General features: G+C 40.0%; 1 protein-coding gene across 2 annotated transcripts; it reads left to right on the plus strand.

Annotated features, from left to right (window-relative positions):
• The first annotated feature begins 4,580 nt into the window (after positions 1–4,580).
• On the plus strand, positions 4,581–27,835 carry LOC126046642 (Y+L amino acid transporter 2-like). Of its 2 annotated transcripts, XM_049819339.1 has the most exons (11): positions 4,581–4,802; positions 4,844–4,943; positions 11,290–11,807; positions 16,104–16,229; positions 18,959–19,103; positions 19,495–19,618; positions 20,379–20,482; positions 20,795–20,891; positions 22,325–22,474; positions 24,242–24,425; positions 25,166–27,835. In XM_049819339.1, exons 3-11 carry the CDS (start codon positions 11,306–11,308, stop codon positions 25,255–25,257), a joined length of 1,524 nt encoding a protein of 507 aa, XP_049675296.1. In that variant the 5' UTR covers positions 4,581–4,802; positions 4,844–4,943; positions 11,290–11,305; the 3' UTR covers positions 25,258–27,835. The 2 variants fall into 2 exon arrangements, with proteins under 2 accessions (XP_049675296.1, XP_049675288.1); XM_049819331.1 differs by having other exon boundaries at positions 4,581–4,943.

Raw genomic sequence — 27,835 nt, forward strand, 5'->3', positions numbered from 1 at the left:
CAGAAGAATGTCAGTCCAAAGAGGAGCCTGAGGGCAAGGAGGACATTGTGCTGTTCACCTTTGTTCTGCTAAGAACTGATACATTAGAAAGGGTGCAGCTAGAGCCTTTTACATTATTTAGTTACACCTGCTTAAACTCCTCTTGAAATCATAGTATGATGAGATCCACATACAGCTTATACAAGGGAACCCTCAGTTAATACCTTTTTTACATTTCCTTAGTTAATGACTCCCTTACCTTTGTCATCTGCTAGAAATACTTCTCATCTCACGTTGCTGGATCAAACTTATAATTCAATTTTATTTTTAGTATTTACATGATGAGCAGTAGTTTGGGTCTGTACAAAGGTCCAAGTATGCACTGCCCTGCCAGGCTGGAACTGATGTGCAAGGGTATCTCCTGCCATGACCTGACTTAACCTTCTTTGGACAACATCTCTGCTATCCTTATTTGTCTGAAGGATGGTGCTAATATGTTGAGGCACAAATGAGGCCACCTGAGAGGAAAAGGTATGTGGTATTTTTTTCAGCTCATTTCAGAAAGTCTTAGTGACTTTACCTAGGTGGCTTCAAAACTAGTAAAAAAATTACTGGTTTTAGTTTGTCGGAACACAGCACAAGCAAATGATTTTTACAAGCACTAATGAATGATTACAAATTCTGCTAACACTATCTAAAATTCGGGAAAATCCAAACTTTGCGCATCAGAAAAGCTGAAATCTACTTAAACTACCATATAAAAAGGAGCAGATAAATGAGAAATCCTAAGCAATGGCTGTTTGGAAACCTATGGAGATGTAAGATCTGCCCCATTTCAATGATTCAGGCTTCAGTGTGGGCATTGGTAGTTGCCAACAGCTTAGTTTTTTTCAATATCTGTCTTATTTTGTGAACTGAATCGCAAGAATACGATGTATAATTTCTTGGATAGAAAAGGAGGAGATTTAATTTTTTAAAAGTTTTTGGCAGAAACTTGGAATTTGCATTTTATCCTGCTTCTCCCTGAAGGCTGTAAAATTCAAACTAGGTAGCAGAGACCAGCGCAATGGTGCAATGAATGGTTGTGCTTTTTGTAGAGCAGACCTGAAGATGCCTAGCAGGGACAGGCTCTGAAGAAAGCTGCCAGCCTTGCTAGGGGAAGCTTGGTGCTGGAACTGTGTGTTTCACTGCATGTCACATTTTAAGCCATATTTGTTCATTATTAGTAGTGCATAAAGAAAGATTTGTGTCATGCAAGGTAGCAAAATAACATTTCTTGGATGTGTGTCCAAAATTCATCCTGTATTAAGAGCTTTCCTGAATTGTGGTTTTAGTAACTAGAACAGAGGCTTCTTTAGAGGTATCTTCTTACAAGCCGATATGTTGTTCTTGTAGTAGGGTCTGCATGAATTACAAACTTTGTAATTTATTGTTTTTAATTATGTGTAAGAAGGTGAAAGTGGTCCTGCTATGTGTAAAAAGCCTTGGCCTGCCAGGTGGCGTTTGAAGTCTCACGTCTGGGGGTCTGCACCTTCTTTGCATTTCCCAACTCATGGAAAGCAATTTCTGCCTTAGAGCAAACAACTTGAGCACAGCACAGATGCCATGCATCCTAGCTTTACGTGCTGTGCAGAGTACCTGTACAGGCTGGCAGGCTGATCTAAATTTGTGATTTGTGCCGTTGATCCTTCTCGGTGCTGCTGCTGCACCTTTGCACTCACTTGCCTCTGACAGGTTCTGCAGCCTGCCAGTGTGCCCGCTGCAGCTTTTCTGCCAGCGCCCCATGAGCTGCTGTTCCCCAGAAGCCATGTGGATGAGTGGAGGAGCCCCGGGGAATGAGTGGGACAGATCCCAAAGCCATTCCAGGTGCTGCCAAGGCAACTGTGGTGGTTGCCCACCCTTCAGTCTCCTCATAGTGGAGAGGAAATGTTGGACATAGAAGATGAGGACCCACTGGTAGGACACCTGGCTGAGGGGAAAAGAGCGTCCTGCTGCTTTCTGAAGTCTCCCTGCTGACTCTTGCCTGTCAGTAGGGAACTAGCTTGGGGTTAGTCAATAATTATAATGATAATGATATATCTGGCCTACCGAGTCACATTCAGGAATGGTGCTGTCACACTGCTGCTATCACTATGGGCTGTGCCAGAGGTGGCACAGCTGCAGGACAGGTAATTTTCTACCCTCAGTCCTGAATACATATGCATCTGTAAGGCCATGAGAGTTGTTCTAGCCAAAGCCCAGCCCTCCAAGGAAATCCTGAGGCCACTCAGCAGAAATCAGTCCTATCTCCCTTTTCTTTCCTTGGGCCCTGAGCCTCCCTCTGTGAGGGAGTAGAATCCATAAACCTGCCCTCTCGTGTTAGGCAAGCACAGATTTCCTCAAGAGTGAAATGGAGGAGGGGACAGCCACACTCAGGACTTGAGGGATACAGAAGAAGGGGTAAGGAGAAAGCTTTGGGGTAGGCATGGGGAAAGGGAGGTGGAGGTGACAGATGTATGAGCCGATATGTCAACGTCTGCCGCTTCTGTTGTTTAACTCCAGTCCTACGAAAGAGGAGCAGAGTTTCTGTGCAACTGGAACACTCGGCACCGATTTTGACTGTGGCGGCAAGCCCAGGGTCGGTGAGGACAGTCAGGCACAGTCATGCAGTTCACGCACAACTTCTCTGTCGGGAAGCCCACGCCGGGGGTCTCTGCTGCAGTCATGCCAGATCTGTGGATGTGGCAAGTGGGACCCTGCTCTGTGAGAGAAAGGGTTGCGAGCACTCAGGAGGACTACCTTTTGGAAAGCTGGTTGGTTTCCCCCTTGCACCTTCCAATACACCACAGTATTTTGTGCACTCCTTACTTCTTCATAGCAATTTCTAAGAGATTTTTCAGCTTTTTCATGCCGAGGAGGAATGCTGCTGATGTTTCAGAGCACAGTTCTTGCTGACAATAAAAGCTTTTCTCTGAGTTGTAACAGCTCATTGAGAGCCCTTTAAAATGTACACATAGAAAAGTCTTTTTACATGTACGTGGAGAAAAATAGAAACGTAGGACTATACATACTGTTTTTCACTTGTTACCATTAGATTTCATATGCCATTTTAGTAGTAGCTGATCCTTGTGTTCTGCTCCCATACCTTGAGTTAACATGGTTGGTAGACATTCCTTGATGTAGTCTGTGCACTATGCTCTGTCCTGCATCAACTTCATGGGAAAGTAAGTATCTGATTTTACCAGGATGACACAAATGATGGCCTTTGTTTGTCATTCAGACTCTTGCAACTAATAGCAGAGGGTGTTTGGCAGTATTTTTTCAGTCAGGGTTAATTGTAAGTGCGCCCGTTGTGGACGGGGACTGCAGGAGCCTGTGCTGGCTGAGCACTAAGACGCAGGGGGCAGAGGTAAGGAGCAGGAGGAAGCAGAGGACGTGGCAGAGGTGTAGCTGAACTGTTCGGTGCATCTGGGCAGTGGTATGAATGAAGAGGGCTCTGGAAATAATTGAAGTACTCTTGCTTCCAGTGCAGAGTATGAAAAGCCTTCCTGAGCAGTAATGGAATTGTAGGAAAGAAACCAGAAAATGTCACAGGCTTATTCAGGCAAGTGTACCTCGGTCTGCTGTTCCATAAGCAAAAGTGTGTATGTGTAGTTATAACAGACGAATTGCTATGAGCAGTAAGTTGGCACAGGAGAATCCTCACTGCAGAAGTGCCAGTCAAATTCTGCAAGACTAAAAATGAATGAGAAAAATATGTTATAAAGGAAGTCACATTCACTTCACGTTATCCATCCTGCTTACTTAAAATGCAAGTAAGCATAATCTTCCTTTGCAAGGGAAGTAGATTTTGTGTTCACAGAAGAAATGTTCAAGAAAGAAATGTTTTTCATGCACATTGTATGCTTTGTGATTGCTCAATGCTAATTTATGTGCTGTTACTGTAAATTTGTGGGAAATGTCAAGTAGGACGTAACCATCGCGGCAGACCAATAGGAATATGGGAGACATTAATGAAGAGAATGTTTTGTTTCGTGTTCCAACATGCAGCCTCTACAGAATTAAAGGGCTGAAGCTGGCTCAGGAGGGGGATATATGAACAATATAAAGGTGCTCTCCAGCTCTAAGAAGAGGCAAATATCTGAGGAGAGAGTCCATCAGCATACCACATAATCAAAAAAACAGTTTGGTGCCCAAATCAGAAACAGAACAAATTCAAGTTCAAATTTCAAAGTGAAAGTAATTATGCATTCTTCAAAATATTCATTCGGGTTTTTAGGCTATAGGTTGTTAACACTGCCCTGACTGAAGAAAAAGGTTTTAAGATGACAGAGGCCCTGATTAAGGAACATGGCTCTCAGCTTCTCTGTTCTTCCAGCAGAGAACAACATCCCTGCAAAACAATTCTGTTGCCAAAATGTTTCTTGATATATTATAATGTACGTAACCACAGCCTTGCAGGCAGCTGGAATTGTGCAATCTTTTTGGGCAGACTTAGAGAGCTCTCAGGGATAAAGAACCATCGTTCATAGATAAAGCAACTTGGAGGCTGTTTATTCAAAATAGCTGTCATATACCTGCTTTGAATAGTGTTTTTAAAAAGCACAGCCATTTCTGTGTAAACATTAACTGTAGACCTGTGTCAATCTATCACAGAAGCATGTTTTTACAAGATGTTACTTTAAAAGGAAGAAACAGGAGGAGCACTGACTTACGATACAAAGATTTGGGTTGTTTTTATTATTCCTTTGGGTCACTGTGGGTTACAGTATGGAACGTGCAACATGATGCAACTCTGCTTGTTTTCCAGTTGGATTACTGAGGCTGATTGGAGGGATATCTGTGTATGAATTCAATTATTTCACTTTCCTGTGTGGATTAGTAGCCCATTCTGATGAAGTCCTGTTATCTGGTGCCTCAACTCAGTCCAGTGACTTAAGACTCTTGACCTGCTGGATCAGCTCCTTGCAGATGCCCTTTGACATGTGAGTACAAATTTTTGCCTTACTAGCGGCCTTGTCGTTCATGGAAAACAAAAATCCCAGTTTAGTTCTCTTGCATTCATTAACTTCGCTCTGCCCAGAAGACTTTATTTTCTGGATGTTTAATTGTTTCAGTAGATATTGTGCTGTATACCATACTGGCTTTCCAAAAGTACTTCATAGACAGGGCAGCCTATTTTTTCAGAAGACAAAGCTGAATACATTGGGTAAGTAATTTCTTTCTTTGCTTGTTTTTTATGTTAGATTTTTTTTCTAGAGCTTATTTAATTAAAATAAGATCGTAACACTAGATCAGCCTGTTGTGTGTATCATGCATCATGTCATAAGTTATTAGAAAAGTCACAGATATATAGTTCTCCAGTTAAGGAAAATAACTGCATTGATAAATATTTAACAATAAGTAGATTAAATTTAAAAGAAAATATATCAAAAAAAGTAAACAGGAAAACATTTGATTGTCTGAAATGAAATAGTACCTGTGATTTTCAGTTAACTACCACTCTTTGCTAATCTCCCCACTCTGAAAATCTTTCTGTTTTGGCAAGTTATACCATAAGAATAAACATCATCTTTGTGTACAGTGTTAGTAAAAAGCTGTTGTGGCTTTCTAAATTAACAAGAAGGAATTAGACTGCATTTGCTTCACACTAACATCTGGGAAAGTGTTGTTCTTGGTTTCAGTGACACATGGATGAAAGATTTTTTTTATTTTTTTTCCCCCAACCTTCCTTTTGTCTTATTTTTATCACAACTTTATAAGGAATAGAGAGCAGCTGATATTTAAGCTGACTGTTTCTGCCTGCTAATGAACTCAATTGAGGCTGTTTGGAGAAACCACATTCCAGGAGAGTCTGGGATCTTCTTTCTTGAAAGCTCTTATTGATTTTAGTGTTCATGCTACTGTAATAAAAATAATGGCTAAAGGCAAGGCTAAACCAAAAGTGGGAGAAGAGGCAATTCATATTAGTGTTAACTTACTTACCCATCCTGGTGAAACAGATATGTGCTTATTTAGAGCAGCAGCTAGAGTGTCACGACTCAATTACAGTAGCCTTTCTGCTAAAGGAAGCAAGCATATCACCTACCCTCTGGTAAGCTGCTACCTTCTCTTTTTAATACCTTTCTTAGATTTGGTCTACAATAGCTTGTCTCTCAAATATCCTCTGTGATTTGCTTTGGGGTGGGAATGGAGTGCTGAGGGTAGAGCAAGTCCCTCCTGTGGGAGAAGCAGCCTCTGACCACAGTAATGCAATTGGAACATGTAAAGCATTAATTCAGTGAATATTTTTATAAACATAAAATTTAAAAACTAAAAGGAAATATGCTCATTTCCTTCTGAGCGGGATATGTTTTCTTCAGAGGAGATCAAAGTGGATTTTTTTATTGCTGTTTGGGGCTTTTATTATTATTGCTAAGAATGTTTTATTTTATGCTGTTCCTTCATAATGCATAAACTTGTTTTGTTTGCTTGATGTCCTCTCTCACTGGAAAACGTTCAACAGTATAAACTGCCACAAATACTCCCTTTAAGATCTGTTGATGCTCATACTTAGCCACAGTGTTTTGAAGATTGATCTATAAATTTTTGGTCATGATGAAAACTGCTGGCTCATCAGATTTCATATTCCAATAGCTATTAATATAAACTTATATGGTTGGTTGGGGTTTTTTTATTTTTGGTCAATCTGCTACACACAGAAGAAAATTACCCAGAGTGTACTTGGAGAAAATAACAGATCACTCATGACTTTTAAAATGGCTTTCTATACCTATATTGATTTCTAATGCAAACATAATTAAAACGTGCTAGATTTTGGTTTTAAATGTCATCTTTAATATCATTAGTTTTCTAACTGAAACTAGAAAATACTGGGGTTTTATCGATTTTATTGCCTGGTTTGACTTTGCAATGTTCGTTGATGACATAGCAGACTTTCATTATTGAGAAATTATGTGACAGGAGACAACAATCACCTAAAGAAAAGGCCATGAAATTATCTGAAATAATATTAAGGAGTAAATTTGATGTCCAGCATGTTCCAACATCTTTGAGAGGAGGTGACTTTCTAACTGCCCTCAGTTTCCAAGGGAATCTGCTGAAGGGAACAATATTGGGTCTCTGAGAGAGATTCTCTGATTTATTTACTAGTATTTCTTGAATTAACAGTGGAGAATTTCAAAATGTCCTAACAAATAGAAGGAGCTTGGTCCCTCTGGAAGTCTATGGAGCAGTTCATAAGATGTCACACTTCCATAACCCCTGACCAAGCCCTGCTAATCATTTGGCAAAGGTTAATTACCTCCTCCAGAAGGAGGCAATCACTCATGAGGCTGTAGATCCCTGAAGGATGGGAAGTGTCTGAGAAAATCCTGCCCTGCTAAACCAGTCCTGCACTAATTTATGGAAAAACTGTCTTTGGTTTTAACTCTGGTTTTCAACTACTATCAAGCTGTCCCTTCTTCCTTCGCTTTTCTGTATGAATTCTGGCAGTGGCTTGACTAAAAAATGAGCTATTGAGAATTACCTGTATATGGTGTTATTGTTTTCTTTAACTTCTCAGGTGTCCATTTACAAGTTCCTTTCTGTTGCTGTTTGTGCACACAGGTAAACATAAGATTGCAAAGGATTTAGGGTCATTATGGCTGTCTGTGCTCGCAAGGCATTCTGCTTTTTCTCTAAAATGAAAATTTTCCTCCATTTGTTGAGGGAGACCCTAAGGAAGAGCAGGACCTGCATGAAAACAGGGTTCTGAAGTTTTGTCATAGAGAACACTTGCTGGCACAAGCCACAGGCAAGTGTTTGCAGCTGTCTCATTTAGTCTGCTGCAGCCTCTGAGGCACATCGGCATGTTGATGCCTGTCTGAATCTCTGATTTCCAGAGAGCAATAACTCTTTTGGCTTGTCACAGTCCATGGGGACCAAGAGAGCAGGGACATTCCTTCATGTCAGGAAAATCCTCTATTATAATAGGTAACAAATCCTTACAGTGAATCCTCTAGCAGACAGGAATTCAAAGTGGCTTCCTGAGAATGAAAAGATTTATATAATGCAGTAATTAAAAAAGGGAGGTTCTTTGCGGATGAAGTGACAGCGATGACAGTAGGGCAGGACTATGGGCCAGGTTCAGTAGGAACAAAATAGCAGAAACTGTCTATGAGGGAAAGGGTTAGACCATGGCAACAGACATTGGGCGTATCCTCAAATTGTTTTCATCACTGCCTGGATTGTAACAGCAGTAAATTCTTTACACAGTTGACAAAAATTTTCTTCTCATTTTGCTATTATATGGGAAGATCTGTACAGGAGATGACTTCCTATATTCCACTATTTTTTTAATAGCATGAAGACTTTGCTGAGAACTATCATGAGTCCTGCCTCAGGCAAACTCTGGTTATTTAAGGAAGACATAGTTCTCAATAAAGAAATCAGTAACAGCTTCAACATTGTGACCCTACTGAATGAAATCAATGCACTGACAAAGCCAGTGGGAATATTGCTATTGGCTTGGGGGGGGGGGGGGGGGGGGGGACGGGGGGGACGGGGGGGGGACGGGACAGGACAGGCAGAAGCTGTTTAAAATATTTTTTTCTCAAATTGCTACTTTCTTGGAGATTTTCAGCGGATATAAATTAGGGCAACTTAACCACAGTGAAGTTGCACATCTTGGTTATGGAAACTGAATCTGTTATCCTTTGATTGTCAGGCTGTACCTATTTGTGGACTTAATTCAGGTTAAAAGTTTTGCTAATGGGACATCTCTCAAAGTACAGAAGTTTGAACTTGTTTCTTCTTCTAATTGTTTTTCTTTCAAAATGGTTTCATCCACAGTCACTTATTTATGAAAGAAATGTTTCCCTACACAGCTCTGGTTACACATTTTGAGAGATCTGAAATAATCTTTTGTCAGCACAAGAGAGAAGAAAAAAATATGCAAAACATTGTGTTACTTAAGAAAATAATTTAATCTTTACCTTTGTGCTCTTCCTGAAAGCTACAGATTGTAAAAGTTCTACTAAACTCAAGTAGCATTGCCAGTTTAAATGCTCAAATTCCATTTAGCTACCAGGTCATCGTACTAGACATCAAAGTTCAGGTTTGATATCATGTACACAACTTACCTGTACTAGTGACAACCTACCAATTGCATTATGTATCCTACTTTACAGGAAAATAACTTTATCTAATTTATCAATGAGACTATTTCAGGAAAACTGATAGCCATTGGTTTTGATCACTACTTGCATAGCTTCACATTCACATGACCTCAGGAACAGCTGAATTTAAAATCCTCACTCCCATTGAGCTGTACTCAAACATTTATGCATTTTGGTTCAGAGCCAGAGCTCTGAATGACCCACGTTTAAAAATAAAAAAAAATACTAATAAATAAATAAATAATTCCCACATCAGGCACAAAAAGGACAAGGTGATTTTAAACCAGTTCTGCTGCCAAAGTTGTATTAATACAGAGTTCTGCCCAAATTTCTAGCTTGCTGCTGTCCTGGTGGGCTCTCCAGACAGCTGCGATCACGGGAGGGGGATTCTGCCAACATTTCACATAGACATGGAAAGCAGAGACAGAGCCAGGAGGTTCTGGAAGTACTAGCTCGTGTTTCGGGGGGGTGGGGGGGTGTGACTTCTTTTCCCTCCTTTCTTTCACAGAAGCAGAAAAATTGTGTTCATAGTAGTAAACTGGAAATGCTTAACAGGAATTTTAAGGAAGATACATGACTGGTGTATTCGATGCCTGAAACTCCTCCCCCCAGGCCAAGTTGACGGTTTTTATTCTTAGAGGGAAAAAATGAGAAGTAAGAGGAGTCACTCATGTGAAGAGGAGGTCAGAAAAAGATGGGAGACTCAGCAGTCACTCTTGAACACCTATGCCAAGAATTAATATTTAACTTTACTCCAGTGTTCCCACAGTGCTCCTGTGGTTACAGAAAGTGCCATTGGGATGAGAAAAGCATTTAATCTTTAAAGAGAGTTTCACATCTTTTAATCTTTAATCCTTATCAGGCCTTGTTAGTTATTTGATCAACTAAGAAACTGAGTTGCACCAAAAAAAGCTGGAAAAGAACACATATAATTTCAAATTATTCAGGGCTGCTAAAACAGACATACTTTGCAACAGAAAGCAAACCTTTCAGGAAATTTGGGGAGGGCAGGTTGGTTGATTTAAACTGGCCATTGGCCCAAGTTTTAACAACATAAGTTTGTGATCAAATGTTTTTGGCCAGTGTCGCGTGGAGGAGCATTGTTCTTCTCAGAGAACTTGGCTTTAGCCCATAGGATTTTGAGAATTTTTTCTCTGGAAGTGTTTTAGAGTGTGTGTGGAGAGGGGAAGAGAAGGAGATATAAATTTCTTTTGAGACAGGCACCAAAAAAAATTCATTGTTCTAAGTAAGCATCATTATGAGTCAGCAGGACCCGAGTTGAGGCAGTTGGCTGCAGTCCCGGCTGTTACATTTCCCTTCCCCATCCCTGCGGACCGCAGCCCCAGAGAGGTGCGATGCGTGCACAGGGCTGATTTATCGATGCAGTTATGCAGTTATGTCATTTTTCCCAGCTCCCAGCATACTTGGATCCTGCCCTGTGAGCACCGGAGTGGGAAGCTTTTACAGTCCTGTTTTGTTGGACTCTCTTATACAAAAGTGTTCCAGGGACAAGCTGTTCAAAACTCAATCCCTATGCATGCTAGCAGCTTCTACCTGGAAGTCAAGTGAGGTTGATAACTAAACAGGCTGCACTCTTCACTGCAGCAGCTATCTCATCTCTAGGAACAGCTAAAGCTCTTTTCTTTATCCTCATATTAACATTAACCTCCTGAGGTTGGAGTTTTTGAGTATCATCTTTTCTCTTGTGTTCCTCAGCAGGTAATTTTCAGATGGATGTTATCTGGTGAAACAAATAATGATGAAATAAAGTTCTTCCTGGGATAAGAGCAAAATTTAGGGAGAGGTATACCTGTAGGGGACAATCCAGCTGTATTAGGACATGTTTCCAGGGGTACAGTGTCTCCTTCTTCCCTAAGGTAACTTCAGTAACATAACATAGAATTACAATTCAAGATAAATAATAAAACTGAACTGAGAGTTCATGAAAGCTTCAGGTTCTATAACCAAGGACAGTGGCCTCACATTTGTCCATTAAAAAGGTACAGAACAGTGAAAGTTAAGAAAATTCAGTGGTATGTGGTTCCTGGACTGCAAGGTAAAAGCTAGCAAAATAATTGTTTTTAGTATTGTTTATGCCTTGTATGCTAATTATCTTATCCATGTCTCTGATGCCATGTGTGTTACAAAAGATGTTTTCTCCTCTTGTTTTCAGGTAATGATAGTTGAAGATGCCAGCCCCCTGGCGAATATGCTGCAATAAAAAATCCAATACTAAGAATGGAAAAGCTGAAATGGACAATATGGAAGAGAAAAGTGAAAAAATGCAGATGAAAAAAGAAATCACATTACTAAATGGAGTTTCTTTAATTGTAGGGAACATGATTGGCTCTGGGATATTTGTATCACCCAGAGGTGTTTTAATGTACAGTGCTTCCTATGGACTCTCTCTAGTCATCTGGGCGCTTGGTGGGATGTTTTCACTGTTCGGAGCTTTGTGTTACGCTGAATTGGGAACATCCATTGTTAAATCTGGAGCCAGTTACGCCTACATCCTGGAAGCATTTGGTGCTTTTGTGGCCTTCATCAGACTCTGGTCTTCCTTGCTAATTATCGAACCAACAACCCAGGCAGTGATAGCAATCACGTTTGCTAACTATATTGTTCAACCAATTTTTCCTCATTGTGAGCCGCCATATGATGCAGTCAGGTTGATTGCAGCTGCTTGTATATGTAAGTAAAGTTATGATTCCTACAAGTTAAGAACTATAATTGTAGGTGCCCAGAGAGATTTTTCTGAATTTCTATTCCTTTGCCTTCTGTGAAAATAATCATTGCCTCTCTAAAACATGTTCCTAGGAACTAATAATCTTTTATTCAGTTGGATTTTATTTGGGGCTTGGATTATTAGAGGGGAGAGGAGAATTACAACAATTTGGCTGGGTGAAACTATGACTGCTAATTAAAGATACATATATCTCTATGGATCATTGGCCTAATTGGCACCCCATATTTGGTCCATGCTCTCTCTCCCCTATTTCTTGCAAATCACAAAATATGAACAAAAAATCTTAACATTCATATGAAATTAAAAATACTCTGCTTAATATGAGTGCTGTCTCTAGAGAAATTCTGTAGTGTAATCAGACACTCTTCAGAGTTGACTTCATTGTGACTGTATGTCTTAGGTGAACACAGGGATAAGCATTACATATCTATCCTGCAGTAGATGGACTGTACTCAGATTTTTTTCCTTATAAACACGGATTTTTCAGGTTAGGGTATGTGTTCCTTTGAGGCTGTGCTATAGCATTATCTTTTAAAAATGGCTTAAATGGTACAACTCAACAAAACCTTCCAAAATGTTAAGTAATTTTAATTAAAGATAATATAATGTATAGAGAAAATTCTGAAAAGGTGTTTTCTCTGCATCCCTGACTCTTGCCACTGTGGTGCAGAGGAAGTTCACTTCTGAAAAAGGGTCCATGGTATAACTTGAGACCATCATGACCACTCAGCAGTCTAAAAGGCAACTAATCCTACCCCAAAAGACTTTATCAGCTGAGATTCTCCACTTGCACAGGAAATCAGTTATTTATTAGATCAAAATTTCTTTCCCCAGCGTTCTAAGTGCATGTCATGAGACCCCAACACTTGTGAGTAGTCTTCAAATGCTGATGTTTCTCTAAGGCTTCCCTTTCTTAGTTATTCTTTCCATAGTCTTTATGTGACACAACTGCGTGCTTTAGAACCTCTGATTCCTGAGCTGATGCCCCAGGTGTGGCTGGTAGCTGCTGCTTTCTCATACAGCAAATTAGTTGCATCAACACTGACTAGGCTTATAAAAAGCATTTCCAGTAACAACCTCAATTGCTGGGAAAATTGCAGTTTATTATATATATTAACTGTGATACACAATTCAGCAATGTCAGATAGCAAATTTATTACTAGCTTGAACAATTTTTTATAAGGCTCAGTAGCATGAATTTAATTGGCATTTCACTAACATAGTGGAGAGAACTTATTTAAATCTCTGTATATAGTAGAATTTAGTGGGAATTCCATGGCAAGGTTGCATTGCCTTGAATTTAATTACACTCTGCAGTACATGATACATGTCATATAGACATGCAATAAATATGTCCTTTGTGGTGTTTCAAATAGCACTTTATACCATCATAAATGACTCCTAGATGTTCAGTATTAAAAAGTTCAGTCAACACTTACTTTATCATTTTTAAGAAATAACCCTATAATTTTAACAGTTACTGATAAACACTGTTGTACTTTTAAGAAAAAGGTATATGGTTAAGTTCTAGGACAGAGATTTTTTTAAATTATAGAGCATAAAAATCTTTCAATGTATAGGCCACATTTAGAATCATAGAGTCATAGTTTGGGTTGGAAGGGACCTTTAAAGGTCATCTAGTCCAACCCCCCTGCAATGAGCAGGGACATCTTCAACTAGATCAGGTTGCTCAGAGCCCCGTCCAGCCTGTCCTTGAATGTTTCCAGGGATGGGGCATCTACCACCTCTCTGGGCAACCTGTGCCTGTGTTTCACCACCCTCATTGTAAAAAATGTCTTCCTTATATTCAGTCTAAATCTACCCTCCTTCAGTTTAAAACCATTATCCCTTGTCCTATCACTACAGGCCCTATTAAAAAGTCTGTCCCCATCTTTCTTATAGGCCCTCTTTAAGTATTGAAAGGCCGCAATAAGGTCTCCCCAGAGCCTTCTCTTCTCCAGGCTAAACAACCCCAACTCTCTCAGCCTTTCCTCATAGGAGAGGTGTTCCATCCCTCTGATCATTTTTGCAGCCCTCCTCTGGACCCTCTCCAACAGGTCCATGTCCTTCCTGTGCTGAGGACTCCTTCTTGCCCTTTAGTTTGACCAGCAGGTCTCAACTCAGCCATGCCGGTCTCTTGCCTTCTTTTCCTGATTTCTTACACGTGGGCATCGAGAGCTCTTGCGCTCTATGGAAAGCGTCCTTAAAGATCTGCCAGCTCTGTTCTGTTCCCTTGTCCCTGAGGGCATTTTCCAGGGTGTCCTACTGACTAACTCCTTGAACAGCTGGAATGTTGCTTTCCTAAAATTCGGGGTCCTGACTTTACTCTTCACCTGACCCGTACCCCTCAGGACTGTGAACTCCACCAGTGCATGATCACTGCAGCCCAGTGCCTCCAGTCTTGACATCCCCAGTTAGCTCACTTGCCTTGGTGACCATCAGGCCCAGTATCGCATCCCCTCTTGTAAGGCTGTCTAAGAAGTTATCCTCAATGCACTCCAGGCGTCTCCTGGATTGCCTACAGCTCGCCGTGCTACTTTTCCAGCAGATGTCGGGGGGGTTGAAGTCCACGAGTCCAGGACGAGAGCCTGCGAGTGTGATGCCTCCTGTGGCTGGAGCAAGAAGGCTTTGCCGCTAGGCTCCTTTTGATCAGGAGGCCTGTAGTAGACACCAACCACAAGGTTCCCTGTGTTGCCTCGGTCTCTAATTCTTACCCGTAAGCTTTCAACCTGCTCGTGTCTATTCTTCAGAGACAGCTCTTCACTATATCCACTTCTTGACATAGAGGGTGATCCCTCCACCCCTCCTTCCTTTACTAGAGCAAGGTTTACAGAAGTCATTATTTACAGACATTTAAAAATTATATTCAAACCTGACCCTAGGCAAGAACAATCGTTATGTAACCTATTGGGTTTTTTTAATACCAGAATAAAAATAACATTCTGTCCCCATTGAACAGTATTGGTATTTTAACGGGAAATAGTGGGGACAAATCAGGTCCCGCTTATGTAAATTGGTCTATTATTGCGTTGACAGCTGACAGGACACTCTTTCAAATATGCATAGTCACTCATGATAATGAAGGCAAGAAGTTCTTTGAGCATCAGTGTTTGGATGCTAGTTTCCTTACTGTATCAAAAGGTTTCTAAATGGTTTTCACTTTAAGCATTACAAAATCCTTTTCTTTCATTTCAAAACTGAAGTGTAGATTATAGGCAGGTCAAAGAAACAGAAGCAAAGACCAACAAGAGTGCTAGAGAAGAAACAGGCCATTCTGATCCATCCTTGAGAGCACTCTGCACTACCCACGCTGCATTTGTCCTGCTCTCTTCTCCAGCAGCTGGGCTTCATATCTGGTACAAATGCATAGCCATACCTTTCCTCATCTATCTCAGTTTTGAATTATGAAAGTGCAAGAGAGATAAGTTTCCCATGGTGCCATGTGTGCGTGCTAGAGAGAGAGGAGGTGGGCATGTGGCTCAGCCCCTGGCTGGACCTGCTGCCAGCCCAGTAGCAGCACTCATCACAGCGCTTTATCCTCTCACTGGGGTTTAACTTCTGCGACAAAACTGAATACAAAGAGTATGGCAGAAGGAGGAAAGGAGAACAAGTTGATCCCACCCACCCTCTGCAACCAACTACTTTGCTATTTCTATTAGATTCTGTCGAAATTGAAGCTTGAGAGAACTCTGTAAGTAAGTACTTCTGTAATCCTCAGACTCAGGGTCGAAGTGCGAACGACACAGCTTCTAAGCCATGGGCACACGGTAACAGTGTGCTGGCCTGGCTTAGTTCAGGATCTTGTCCACAGCATCTAAACTTTTTGGTGCAGGAGCTGTCCTTACTCTGTATGCAGACTAGAGCTCAAGTCAGCATGGAAAACTTCAGGAAAAACTTCAGTTCAAACAAAGGATATAAAGAAATCTCACCTTCTGCATGTGAGCAACTCTGTTGACTTTAATGAAATTTAAAGATTACTTAAAAGGAGCAGGAGTTAGTCCTAACATTCAAAAGCTGATGTCTTTTGTCATGAAAACAGTATCCTTCAGAAAACAATTGCGTAAATTTTAAACCAAGTATTTAATTCATTTTCATAAATCTAGGTGGTCCTGAAATGGTGAAATTTGATTCTGTTTTATTCCTTGAAAGACGGGTGGTATCTGGAAGGATGGATTTGAAATATACTTTAAGTGATGTAAAACATACAGTGCTCCTTTCATGCAGATTCTTTTTCTCTGCAGGTTCCTTAACATTTATTAATTGTGTTAACGTGAAGTGGGGAACCCGTGTACAAGATGTTTTCACATATGCAAAAGTTATGGCTCTTATCTTGGTGATATCTGTTGGCCTTTACAAAATTGGTAAAGGTAAGAATAATTTTCATTTACTTAAATTCTTAAAAATGAACCATATATGAGTTTCAAAATCTGTGCAGGAAGATCAGACTGTTTAACACTTACATATGAAGTGTTGTTTATTCTGGAAAAAACTGTCTGCCATAGGAAGATCAGAGGAACTTTATGGCTTGTTAAGCAATGGGGGTTTAATTATTCTTCTGTCCTTAGTGTGGCAAACCAACACACACCAAGTTCTTCATTGCTTGGGCTGAAGAGCAAATAGCAGCTGAATTAACATCATGAGTTTAGTGCTAACTAGTTTAAAGTCAGCCTTGTTTCCCTGACTCATGCTTGTTAAAGACTAATGTTGCTACTTGTCCTATGACAGGACAGCACAGCAGAAATTGCCGGATGCGTCCTTTGCATCACTTCTCACCCCCAGCTTTCCCTGCCCTGCCCATGGCAGAGAGCCTCCGGAGTGCCCTGCGAGGGGAGAGGATCAGGAGGGAAGGAACTTGCTCTTTCCTTCATTGGTCAGAGGGCGTGCTTGTTCCTAGAAACAAGGGAGAAGGCTGTAATAGTGCAGTCCTGTGATTCACTCTGGTATTGTAAGACATCACAGGACAGATGAGACACCTCGTATCATCAATAGCTGGACTGAAATGAATACACTGAAAGGATGGAGACTAGTTTATTCCGCTGCTACCTCTGATCTTTGCATATGACAATAGATTTGATTTTATTAATTTGGGCCTCTGGTACAGTGAAGTCTCTTCCAACTCTACCTCTGTTGCTTAGTTACTAAGGTTTCTCCATTTTCCTTTCCCATGAAATTCTTAAATAGCCATTGTAGCTTTATTCAGTTGAAATAAAGATGGTTTCCCCTCTTCAGTTTAGGAATTGTCTTTTTCTCTTGCTGAAACTGTCTTATAAAACCTAACAAGCATGCTTGCTCTTCCATGTTTGCTGGCCTTCTCCTTTCCCTGGCTGCAGTTGCATCACCTGTTACGCTGCAAAGCTACACCAGACTTTAAGAGAGCTTTTTTGTTTAGCCATTGTCCGTGCATGTCGGTTGTCACTGTTTTGTTCAAGTCTAAAGAAACCTGAACAAACGAACCCAGTCCTAAAGGCAGGAACGTGAAGATGCAGAGGAAAAGCATTGCTTAAGGGCCACAGTTAAGTGAAGGAGTAGTTTCCCTCATAAAGCTGCTGCAGTTTTACAAAGGTGTGAGCCTGTGATGTCACCCCCATAGCAGCTTTGCCCTGTCCCCACAGTCACAAATTTACCCGTGCTTCTGAATGTCCTCCTTCAAAACTCCCAGCCCACGCACTGGCGTGCAGCTGCCACGATGCAGTTTGGCCCAGGGGCCGTTGCCTCTGCTCCTGCATCCATATAGCCCACGTCAGTTCCTTTACATTGCTCCATGGGGTGAGGGAGGGTGAAGGTGGAGAGGAAACATTACTGTGAGGAACACAAACCACTGAGGGCTTTTACTGGTAGTAAAGGCCTTGTCTGCTTTGTTTAAGCAGAACTGAGCACTTAAATACAGAAAGGACTGGGAAGAGGAATGATGTAGACTTCTGGAGGAAGCTGTGATCAGGTCAATGCACTCTTTTACACTCAGCAGCTGTTTTAACTGAAAGGACAGTTATGATGTTTTAGCCCTGCCGTATTCCTTCTGATGTGCTCAGATACACCTCTTGTTTTAAAACACTGTGAATGTATCTGATTTTGAGTATGAGCTGTCTTTATTAAAAAAAGCTTTTCTTGGTCCTTTTGGATTTTTTATTTTTTTCCTTCCAGCCATTTTCTTCCCCAAAATGTGTGTACATCTCGTAGCTTCACTTTCCTCGGTTCAAACAGTCTCCCGGTAGTTACTGCTCTTCAAGGACTGAATTGCTTTTGTGGTATCTATAAACTCCTTAGTTTAACCACAGAGTGAAATTGTTTCACTTTACAACAAAGACCTTACTTTCTTTCCTAATAGAGGTTTCAGCATGTTTCTGTCTTCCTTAATACTTAACCCACTTCCATTTATATTAGATAGTTGACTTTCCTTCTGCAAAGTCAGTAAGGCCTTTCTTCCCCTTTCCAGAATCACAGTGAAGGCTCACGCAGTTTCATTAACATTTCTCCTATTTTGTCGCATTCTGCAGGTTGTCATCTCAACCAATTGAGATAAACTAAAGGAGAATTTTGAAAGGAAAGATTTTTTAAGTCTCCTCTCTTGATTTTGGGGAACACCTTTGTGGGGCAGAGCATCCCACTGAGAACCATGCCTCCAGAAGTTCCTCCTCCAGGGGCCACTAATTCATCTGGTGAAAACAAAAGGACAGATATAAGGAAGAAATATGAGAAAGATTCAGGAACTGAATCTGGGTTTCCCAAGTGCCTCTGCCCGGCTGACAGGGCATAGCATGACCTCAGTATGGCTCCCTCCTTCTGTAGGCTAGACAGTGATGCCAGGAGACAAGGACACCATGAATATTGGTAGAACCACACAAGTCACGTCCAAATACCAAACATGGGAAAAGGTCTTCTGTTGTCTCCCTGTACAAGTGTAGCTGTCTGAACGTCTGACTGAAACTTTCCCATTTGTCAAGTGAAAATATAAGCTGTGCACTTTTAGAAATAGTAATGAAACCTGGATGCAGTGGGTGTTTATTTCCTTTTGGTTAGCTGAGACTTTCAGTGTAGTGTCCTTCTACGTCGTAATCCTTGAAACGTAACAGGCAATTGGTCCCTGTGGTTTGTACAGGAGAAACGGAAAACCTGAGAGCTCCCTTCGAGGGCTCAGCCACAAACCCAGGGATGATCGCGCTGGCTCTCTACTCTGCCCTCTTCTCCTACTCGGGATGGGACACACTCAACTACGTCACTGAGGAAATGCAGAATCCCGAGAGGTAAACATGTTCTTTTCCTTTGAATCGCTGAAGCGTCCTGGTAGGACAGGTGATGGCAGGACAAGCCACTCTGTATTTGTTTCTGACTGGAAATTAGTCGAATTGCTCTTAAATTGCTTCATATAAAAGACAGTATATAAAATTTACAGGTAGAAATGTACATCTTTTCCTCTAAAACTTGTGACAGACCCACAAGCAGTCAACTAAGCTGCTTATGGAATAGTTCCACCCATGGCTGCACGTTATTTTGTAACCCCATGATTACAAAATGATGGATTACAAAAAGTGATGGAGGTATCCATTCACAAATGTTTGAATTTGGGAACAATCTTCTCTTTAAATATCCCTTATTTAAAGAACATGAAATAATTTTGCCATTTTCCTTTTACAGGAATCTACCTCTTTCTATTGCAATTTCAATGCCTATTGTGACTATTATTTACTTGTTGACTAATATCGCATACTATGTAGTGTTGGACATGTCAGCTATCCTCACAAGTGATGCAGTGGCTGTGGTAAGTTGTATAAAATAATTAGAACACAAGTTACTGAATGGATGACACTGCAGAAGAATCTCAGGTAACATACTTCTTGGCAAAACAATTAAAATATTTCCATGCTGAAGGTTGTTGCTTTGTTTTAAACTTTGTTTTCATGTAAGAGCACCAGTATATTAGAAGGTGCATATAAAGAACATATCCAATAAATCTGCTCTTGTAAAATCCTCTTATATACTCTGTAAATCCTGCTCCTCACAGTACTTCACTGTAGAAGACGCTTTTGCCAGGGCCAGACAGAGAAAGAGCTATGGGGATTCTGGGTGCTTTAAGAACCAGGGGTTTTTGCTATCATTCTACTGTACAATGTGTGATGTTTAATGCTTCAGGATCGCAGCAAAATTTTCAACACGAAAATGTGCAGTAAAATGCTTTTTAAATCTTTATCAATATTTTATATGAAAGTACAATTATAACTCATGGATTACTAATGTCAGAATTTGTCAGAATACATTGAAGTCAATACATCTTCTTCTATTATCTCATTGACTTGGTCTAGGCTTAGAAAATTTTTTTAAATTCTTTTTTTTTAATGTATCTCCATTTTTATTTTGATACCGATCAGTTTTTCCAAATTCCCAAGTTGTTATCGGGTGTCATAAGAAAGCATGGGCTAAGGCAATATATTTCGGCTGGTGTGTTTTCATGAGAGTTTCTCAGGATTGTCCATACACTTAAGGTAATAGGCATCACTATTATTTTCTTTTTGTTTTTACAGACATTTGGCGGTGAAACCCTTAGTTATGCTAAGTGGATAATTCCTATAGCAGTGGCCATGTCTTGCTACAGTGGCTTAAACTCATCAATAATTGCAGCATCTAGGTATGAAATATAAGATTTATTTTAAATAACTGAGAAGGAATTATTTATTATTAATCTGCATTCTTTACTACTACATTGTAAAAGTGACACAGTTAATTGTTGCCATGTCCAGTTGTTCATTTATGATGGAAGGATTGCTATGATCTGACATGTCTTCTCAAGATCAGCACCAATTGATAAACTAAAGCCACTTGAGAAGACAGCAGGATTTACAACACACTAATAAAAGAATTAACGCTGCCTTTGTCAGAAAGCAACAAGTTATTCCCTGGCTCACTCTCTGGTTGAGTTTTCTTATTCTTTTTTTTTTAGGCTTTTTTACGTTGGAGCCAGGGAAGGACATCTCCCTGATAGTCTGAGCTTGATTCATATAAAGTGCTTCACACCAGTCCCTGCTCTCCTCTTCAATGTAAGTGACAGCTCGGCCCCATACCCGGCGGGGGGGACAGCCAGGGGTTCGGACCTGGGGAGTATAACACCTCGCCTCTGCCTGGTGTTTCTCCTGGGCTCCTCCTGCGCTGGAGACATCTTCCTCAAATGCTCATAATTTCTAAAACTCATTAAGGGTGGTTACATTATTTTGTCTGGTGGGGTTTTTTTCAGGGGAAAGAGAATGGCTTGATTCACATTCGTATGCTCTCTGAACAAGATTAGTGAGAAGTAAGTGCAACAGCATTACTTAGAAAACAGAGAATGGCTAAATATGTAACAGTATAGACAAGAGTTGTTTAAGTCTTTACATGAGTTTTCAGAGTGTCACTGGAGAAGAATATGGCAGGAATATTTCTGAGACCCTGCCGGAGGCTTCTTTTCTAGGGCTCTAGTTATAACAGGAGTGACAAAGCACTTAAAATTAAATTCCTACCGTTGGATGCCTATAGCCATATTGAGTTTTTCTCTTGCTGTCGCTATACAAATGAATCTTGTGACACAAAGTCGAGGAACCGTAAGGTATAGAATTAGTGCAAATGGTCTTAATAAATAATCCATAAATCTAACAGATTAAAATAAGGGGGAGGATATGCACAAACAGAGAAGGTAGAATCATTCAAAAGCATTTCACTGCTGTTTATTTGAATGTGTATTTTATTTGGTGTCTTCCACTGCCCTGTGTCACATATGGTTTATAAGTGGCTTATTATGCCAGTCCTGTTTGACATCAAATGATTTACTACAATTTTTAATCTCATTATGAATACTCTTCTTAGAGGGATTCTTTTTGCACCAGTAAAATGAGCTATATTCCCTTAATACACCACCATTCATGTTTTTCACAGTGGAATTTCTTTCTGCTCATCTGTTAAGACAGACATTAAATTCCTGGTATTTTAGGGCTTTCCATGCAGGCAGTATAGCATACCTGCATACCACAGAATTTACTCTAATGGTCTCAGCGTATGAGTGGACTGTGAGAGCCTCCCACAGTGAAACTAAATTAAAAGTTTGCTTTCAAACTGAAGCCAGCCAGAACAGCAGTGAGCCGCTGCCAATAGAAACCTTCTTAGCAGCCTTCTCCATAGTGCAGCAGCGTCTGGGGCTCCTCATCTGGTCGTCTTAGGAGGGTTTCCTCCTCCTGCTGAAAAGTAACTTCTCAAACCGACACCTCTTCAGCCAAATGTGGTGGTCTCATTGCTGTGTTTAAGGAAGAGATACCAGCACGTTTCACGTGGCATATTTGCAGATTTCTCGGAGTTTTAAGTACATCCTTCTTGCAAAGGCCCAATCTCATAAGTCCAGACAAATATGTTGGAAACAGGCTGGTTTATAACTTTACTACCTCTTTATTTTATAAGACATTTCTTTATTTTCACATTAAAAAGTCTTTGTTTTTATTACCTCTAGGGCTTAATGACTTTGCTTTATCTCCTTGTGGAAGATGTTTTCCTCCTTATTAATTACTACTGCTTCAACTACTGGCTCTTTGTGGGTCTGTCCATTGCAGGACTAATATATTTGAGATATACTCAGCCACGTAGACCACGGCCTATCAAAGTAAGTAAACAAGAGAGGAAACAAGCCCTAAAAGCCAGCTAGTGCACATGTTTATGTGATCCTTAATACCACAGCCATAACATTGCCAGTTATGTTATAGACTCTTTATCAGCCATAGAAATCCTTTCAACATACAAGGTAAGAAATGAAGCAGCAACACCCATTTGAGTTGCCACAAGAACATCTGTTCTGGAACTTTTGCTATGAGGTTGAAATTATATTACCATTTTGTTTTTCCTTTCATTCAACTTTATAACTATACTTATTTCAAAATAAAAAAGGAATAAATAAATGTCTGGAGTCCTTAGCCCATCCTGGAACAACCCCCATTTGTATTGTTCAGAGCAGACCTCAGTAGAGCTCCTGCAGAAGTTCAAAAGCTTGAATAATCAAATATATTTTGATTGTTCCCTCCCACTGCGTAGTGGTCATAGACAGTAACATGCAAGTTTAATGACAGACTGTAGGAAAGCGTCTAGCTATCAGTTAGGAGAGGGAGACTGCACAGAAACAAAACGTGCCTAAAAATTGTTTCTAGTTTTAATCCAGTGATTATCCAGGAAGCAGGGATGGAAACGCACAGCTTCCCACAGGCACACAAAACCACACGCTGGCTCCCATTTCACTGCGCTCTGTTGGCTCCATGACCTGCATTTCAACTCTGCAGTGATGCAGTAAAAATGATGAGAAATCCAAATTAACACCCAATCTAAACATTTCTTCCTCATCACTCTCTCTTCCTAACCTCCTGCACAATTTTTACCAACACTTTTTTTCCATTTAACTGTAACATTCTGATTATAAAAAACACATGGTTCAAACAAAAGCATAAAATATCCTAAGCACCTACTGATAGAAAACTTTCCAGTCTTCCAGAGCAGACCAAATTTTCCTGAAGAATTTTCACACTTCATTTCCAAAATCTGCCCCAAAATACATTGATGATAAAGACTAAATCTTGCCTTATTGGCAGTTTTCCTACTGACTCTACTAAAGTAAGGATTACAGTCAGATTATAGATAATGACTGTTTAATTCCTATCAGCATTTGCCAGCTTAGTCAATGTCACAACTCCGCATACACTTTTTCCTTTTCTGAAATGTAGCAGTTGGTTTGCATTAACTTACATTTTTAACCTTTATAAGGAAAAAGAAATATTTATACCAGTAAACTCTCAGGAGTTTCAGCTAGTATTCAAATATCAACTCCTGGACTGTTGAGAAGGCTCATCACTACAGCCAGTGAAAAGTATTATAGTGAAAAATAAATCCATAAAGACATTATTGCAACTTTCCTTATTTGTGGTATGATATTTGTTAAGTGCCCAGGCACTTAGTTCTGTAGCATCAACATGGTAATTGAAAGTCTAGCTGAGTTAGTTCCCAATTGAAATTACAATTAAAAATGTGCACTTGAAGTTAGAGGGAAAACTACCTGTCACTACTCAGTTTTAAAGCACTGCTTTCAAAGATTGATTTCTTACTAATTGGAAAGGCATTGACCTTGTGCAGGCCTGAAAACAACAAAATGGTCAGATACTCAGATGTGTACCAAATAAGAGGTTCTCAGCGGCATACACAGAAGCTAGAAAATTGTACTGACTGTAGGCAGTCAAAAGATTCAGTTCATAGTAGTCATATAGTCAATAACTGTATTTTTGTTATTGACATGTCTAACTTTAATCTGCAAAGCCTGACATTTTTACAATAGAGTATTTACTGCATATTTTAATAAATGTTGGATTTATATTTTTTTTTTTCTCCATAGCTTAACCTCTTCTTCCCTATAGTATACTGTTTATGTTCCCTTTTCCTGGTCATAGTTCCTCTCTACAGCGACACAATCAATTCCCTTATTGGCATTGGTATTGCCCTCTCAGGCATTCCTGCGTATTATTTGGGAGTCTATCTGCCATTTGATAAACGACCTAAATGTCTACAGTGGCTCTCTGGTAAGCAACATCATCTTGTCCTAGTCAGCGTGCCAAAATCTTGAATGCTTGGTCAGAAGAAAGAAAGAGTAATTTTTCCCAGAACCCTTTTTCTTTATGAAGTTTTGCTATGCTTTTATATATGGCATGTCTGAGATCATTTGCTTCACCACATGGTCCTGAAAACAAAACCATGCATACCTGTACAAAACAGTTTAATATGTGGATATAATGTAGTCATCTAATATTTGTCGTGTTGAGCCATTTCAATACATCGGCTCAGTAAAAGCCACGTAGGATTGTGAAGACTGAATGTATGCAGGCTGATACCCTGAAAGGCAGAAATACCAGGACACCATTACTTCACTTTATGTCAAAGGAATGGAACATCTCAGTCAGAGGAGTCCGTGCATTTCTGTAAATTATGAAATAATGAATTATTGGCCTGAAAGGTAGTTTCCACTCCTCAAATTCAGGCAATCTTGAAAAGCAAAACTCTAATATTTTTATTCAGTTTGAACTCAGCTATCAATCTGACAATTCGAAGAAAATGTTGATGAAAGTCTGATTAAACAAGACTTTCTGTTAAATTATTACGCTCCTTTTGCCTTTAGTGATTCATAACGTGTGCTTAATCCAATTGATTAAGGTGTTTTAAGATTTTCCTAATATCTGTGTAGTGCTTTCAAATCCTCAAAATCTGTATATTTGCCTAAGATATATTATAACTTTGTCTCACACGTTTTTGCTATGTATTACAGCTACAACAACAAAATATGTTCAGATGCTCTTCTACTGTGCTCTGTCCGACCTGGACATAGACATGGAACCTACAGCAGCTAAGAGTAAATAGAGTTCCCTTGACATTGACAGTTGTGCCTTGACATTTCCCGTCTGGAGCAATTTTTATCATCTGAAGTTCTCCTCATGTGTTCAGTTATACTAAAGGACTAACCACTGTACTATGCATCATTTTGATGTCTGTTAACTTGTGCTTGTTTTCTAAATGACTCTATTTTACAGGATTTTTTAAAAAAATTCTGTTTGCTAATAGTGAGTTATCATGTAACACTCTGAAACTATAAAGCACTGTATGAACAAACATTTATTAGTAAATAAGTGCTAAAAATTAGATCAATTGCAAAATCATAGTAAAAAGTATTAGCTCTAGTCACAATCCTAAAAAATAAATTGATAAATATAACAAAAGACAAACCAAATATTTGCAAGATTCAAAACCTGATTTGGGAAGTAGAAGCCACAGTGTACTTCTAAAAATGTAACTAAATTCTTAGCCAAAGTAAAAAATATATAATTCAAACTGGTAAACATGCTTTGAGTCAATGTAGTATTAGTGTTAAACTACTCTAATGCATAATTCCTGGCATACATAGTTTACCAAAAGGAGAAACCCAAAGTTTTCGGTCATTTAAATTCTGTGAGAAATTCTCATTTGATGATATCCCGCATTCGTTACTCTTTTGCGGAAGAGGTATTTTCAAAGAATAAATTATATCATTGTAACTGAAGTGCTTTTGCTTTCCAGCAGAACAACCTGCTGTGGAGCACTGTAAGGAACTGAGTCATGTTCCAGCTAGCATATATTCAGGGAAACCACTTCACCTTTTCATACCGTCCATTGCTTGCCTAGAAGTATCAAAGCTGTGACCCCATGAATCACACTAATTTTTTCCACAGTGGAATTTATTAAAGGAATTCACAAGGAGAAATCAAAATCGATGTTTACAAAATCCCTTGAGCCCCTGCCCAACCCTTCAGGCCTCGCCAGTTCCAGCTGGCAGGGTAACCTGCAGGTCTCCCACTGAGCATCCCCAGAGCCTCCAGCACCGGCTGCCGGGTCTTCAAGTCACGTCGGTGCCTGTTGCACAATACCCAGCACAGGCACGTGCACCGGACAAGTGCGCCCACCCGTGGGTGCCATGAAAGAAAAGGGCAGTTAAGAACTAGGATCGTTCTCTTGAACATTAAGTTTTTCAGCGTGGCACGCAGGAATGTGCCACAAGTCCTAATTCTTAGTCTCCTGAAATGGAACAGATGATAACTGTCATTAAAAAAAAAGCCATCAGCCTTGCAACCTAGACCATAAAAACAGCTGCTCCAGCTCTAATATGCTTTGTTGATATGTAGTACCATTTGTTATCCTTGTTGGCAAGTCGTACTTCCTTTCTGTAATTATATTTGAATATAACATACATTGTTTCTAATTTGAGTTTCATCAGTCCTATGCAATTAACCCCCATTAAGGTAATTTAATCTTATACAAGTCCCTGTAGCTTCTAGCATTATTGTCTTTTATTGATGTCTGCCCAGAGAAAGAGCAATGGAATAGGCAATCGTTGCTACTTAAACCTCTCTTTATTCCCTCCCCACATTGTGAAGTCATTTGCAGGATTGTGCCTTCGCGCATCTCCAACACCGCACAGCGTTTGCTGACAGGGCTCCTGTGAAACATTCTATTTGCATTTCAATGCCATCTGCTGTGGCAGTTTCCTTTCAGCGGGGTTTTCTTTTGATATGAAGTATGAACAATAAAAATGCACTAAATTAAGGTAAACAAGAACATGTTAGAGATGCATGTTTTGCTTTTTGGAAGCCACAGCTTTTGAGCAGTAAAATCACTTAAGTATCACAATCGCAAAACACGAAGAGGAAAGAAGACCTAGGGTGTAGTTTAGTTTGCCCAGCTCAGAACATCCCCACGGACTCTACACACACGTAACACATACCTCTATTACAGTATAGCACCATTTTGATCCTGCTCTACAATTGTACAGAAATATTGTGGGTTTGCCCTCTCTCTTACAAAGCACTGGTTAACAACAGAGCCGCGGTCCCAGACTGTATCAGGGCACAAAGAGAGTACAAACCCTACAAGTCGTTACCAAAATAAACATGACAGTCTCTGCCTCCACAGAGTTCAAAGTCGTGCTTGGTGCTGAGCTATGTGTCACGCCGAGACAGCACTGTGCCATCCTCTGAAGTTTTTCCTTGCAGGACCAAAGTTCCTAAGTGATTTGAGACACCTGAGGTGACATCTCGGGTGGTAGCAGCAGGCACCTCAGGTAGTGTAATAAGGGCTACAGACTAAGACCATTTCCATGGAGAATTCCGAGCTGAGAAATTTCTTTGTCTGTTTTTTTTTGCCAAAATCTGTTTTTGCAGGAATCTGTTAACTTTACAGGCATGACGAAGCCTTTGTTTTCTTTCTTTCTGGACAGAAGGAAAGTAGTAGTCAGATGCAACGTTATAGATGTGAATAATGTTGCTGAAATTCTCTACGGACATCAGAATCTCAGAAATGTTAATGTGTTTGTTGATTTTTCACTCCTTAGAAATAATGCGTGTAAGTTATTGTAAAATATCTAAAGCAAGTCATAGATGCTGAAGTGTTTAAATAAATAAACATTTGA

This window comes from Accipiter gentilis, chromosome 2 (assembly GCF_929443795.1).
Source record: "Accipiter gentilis chromosome 2, bAccGen1.1, whole genome shotgun sequence".
In the NCBI taxonomy this organism is placed as follows: Eukaryota; Metazoa; Chordata; class Aves; order Accipitriformes; family Accipitridae; genus Astur; species Astur gentilis.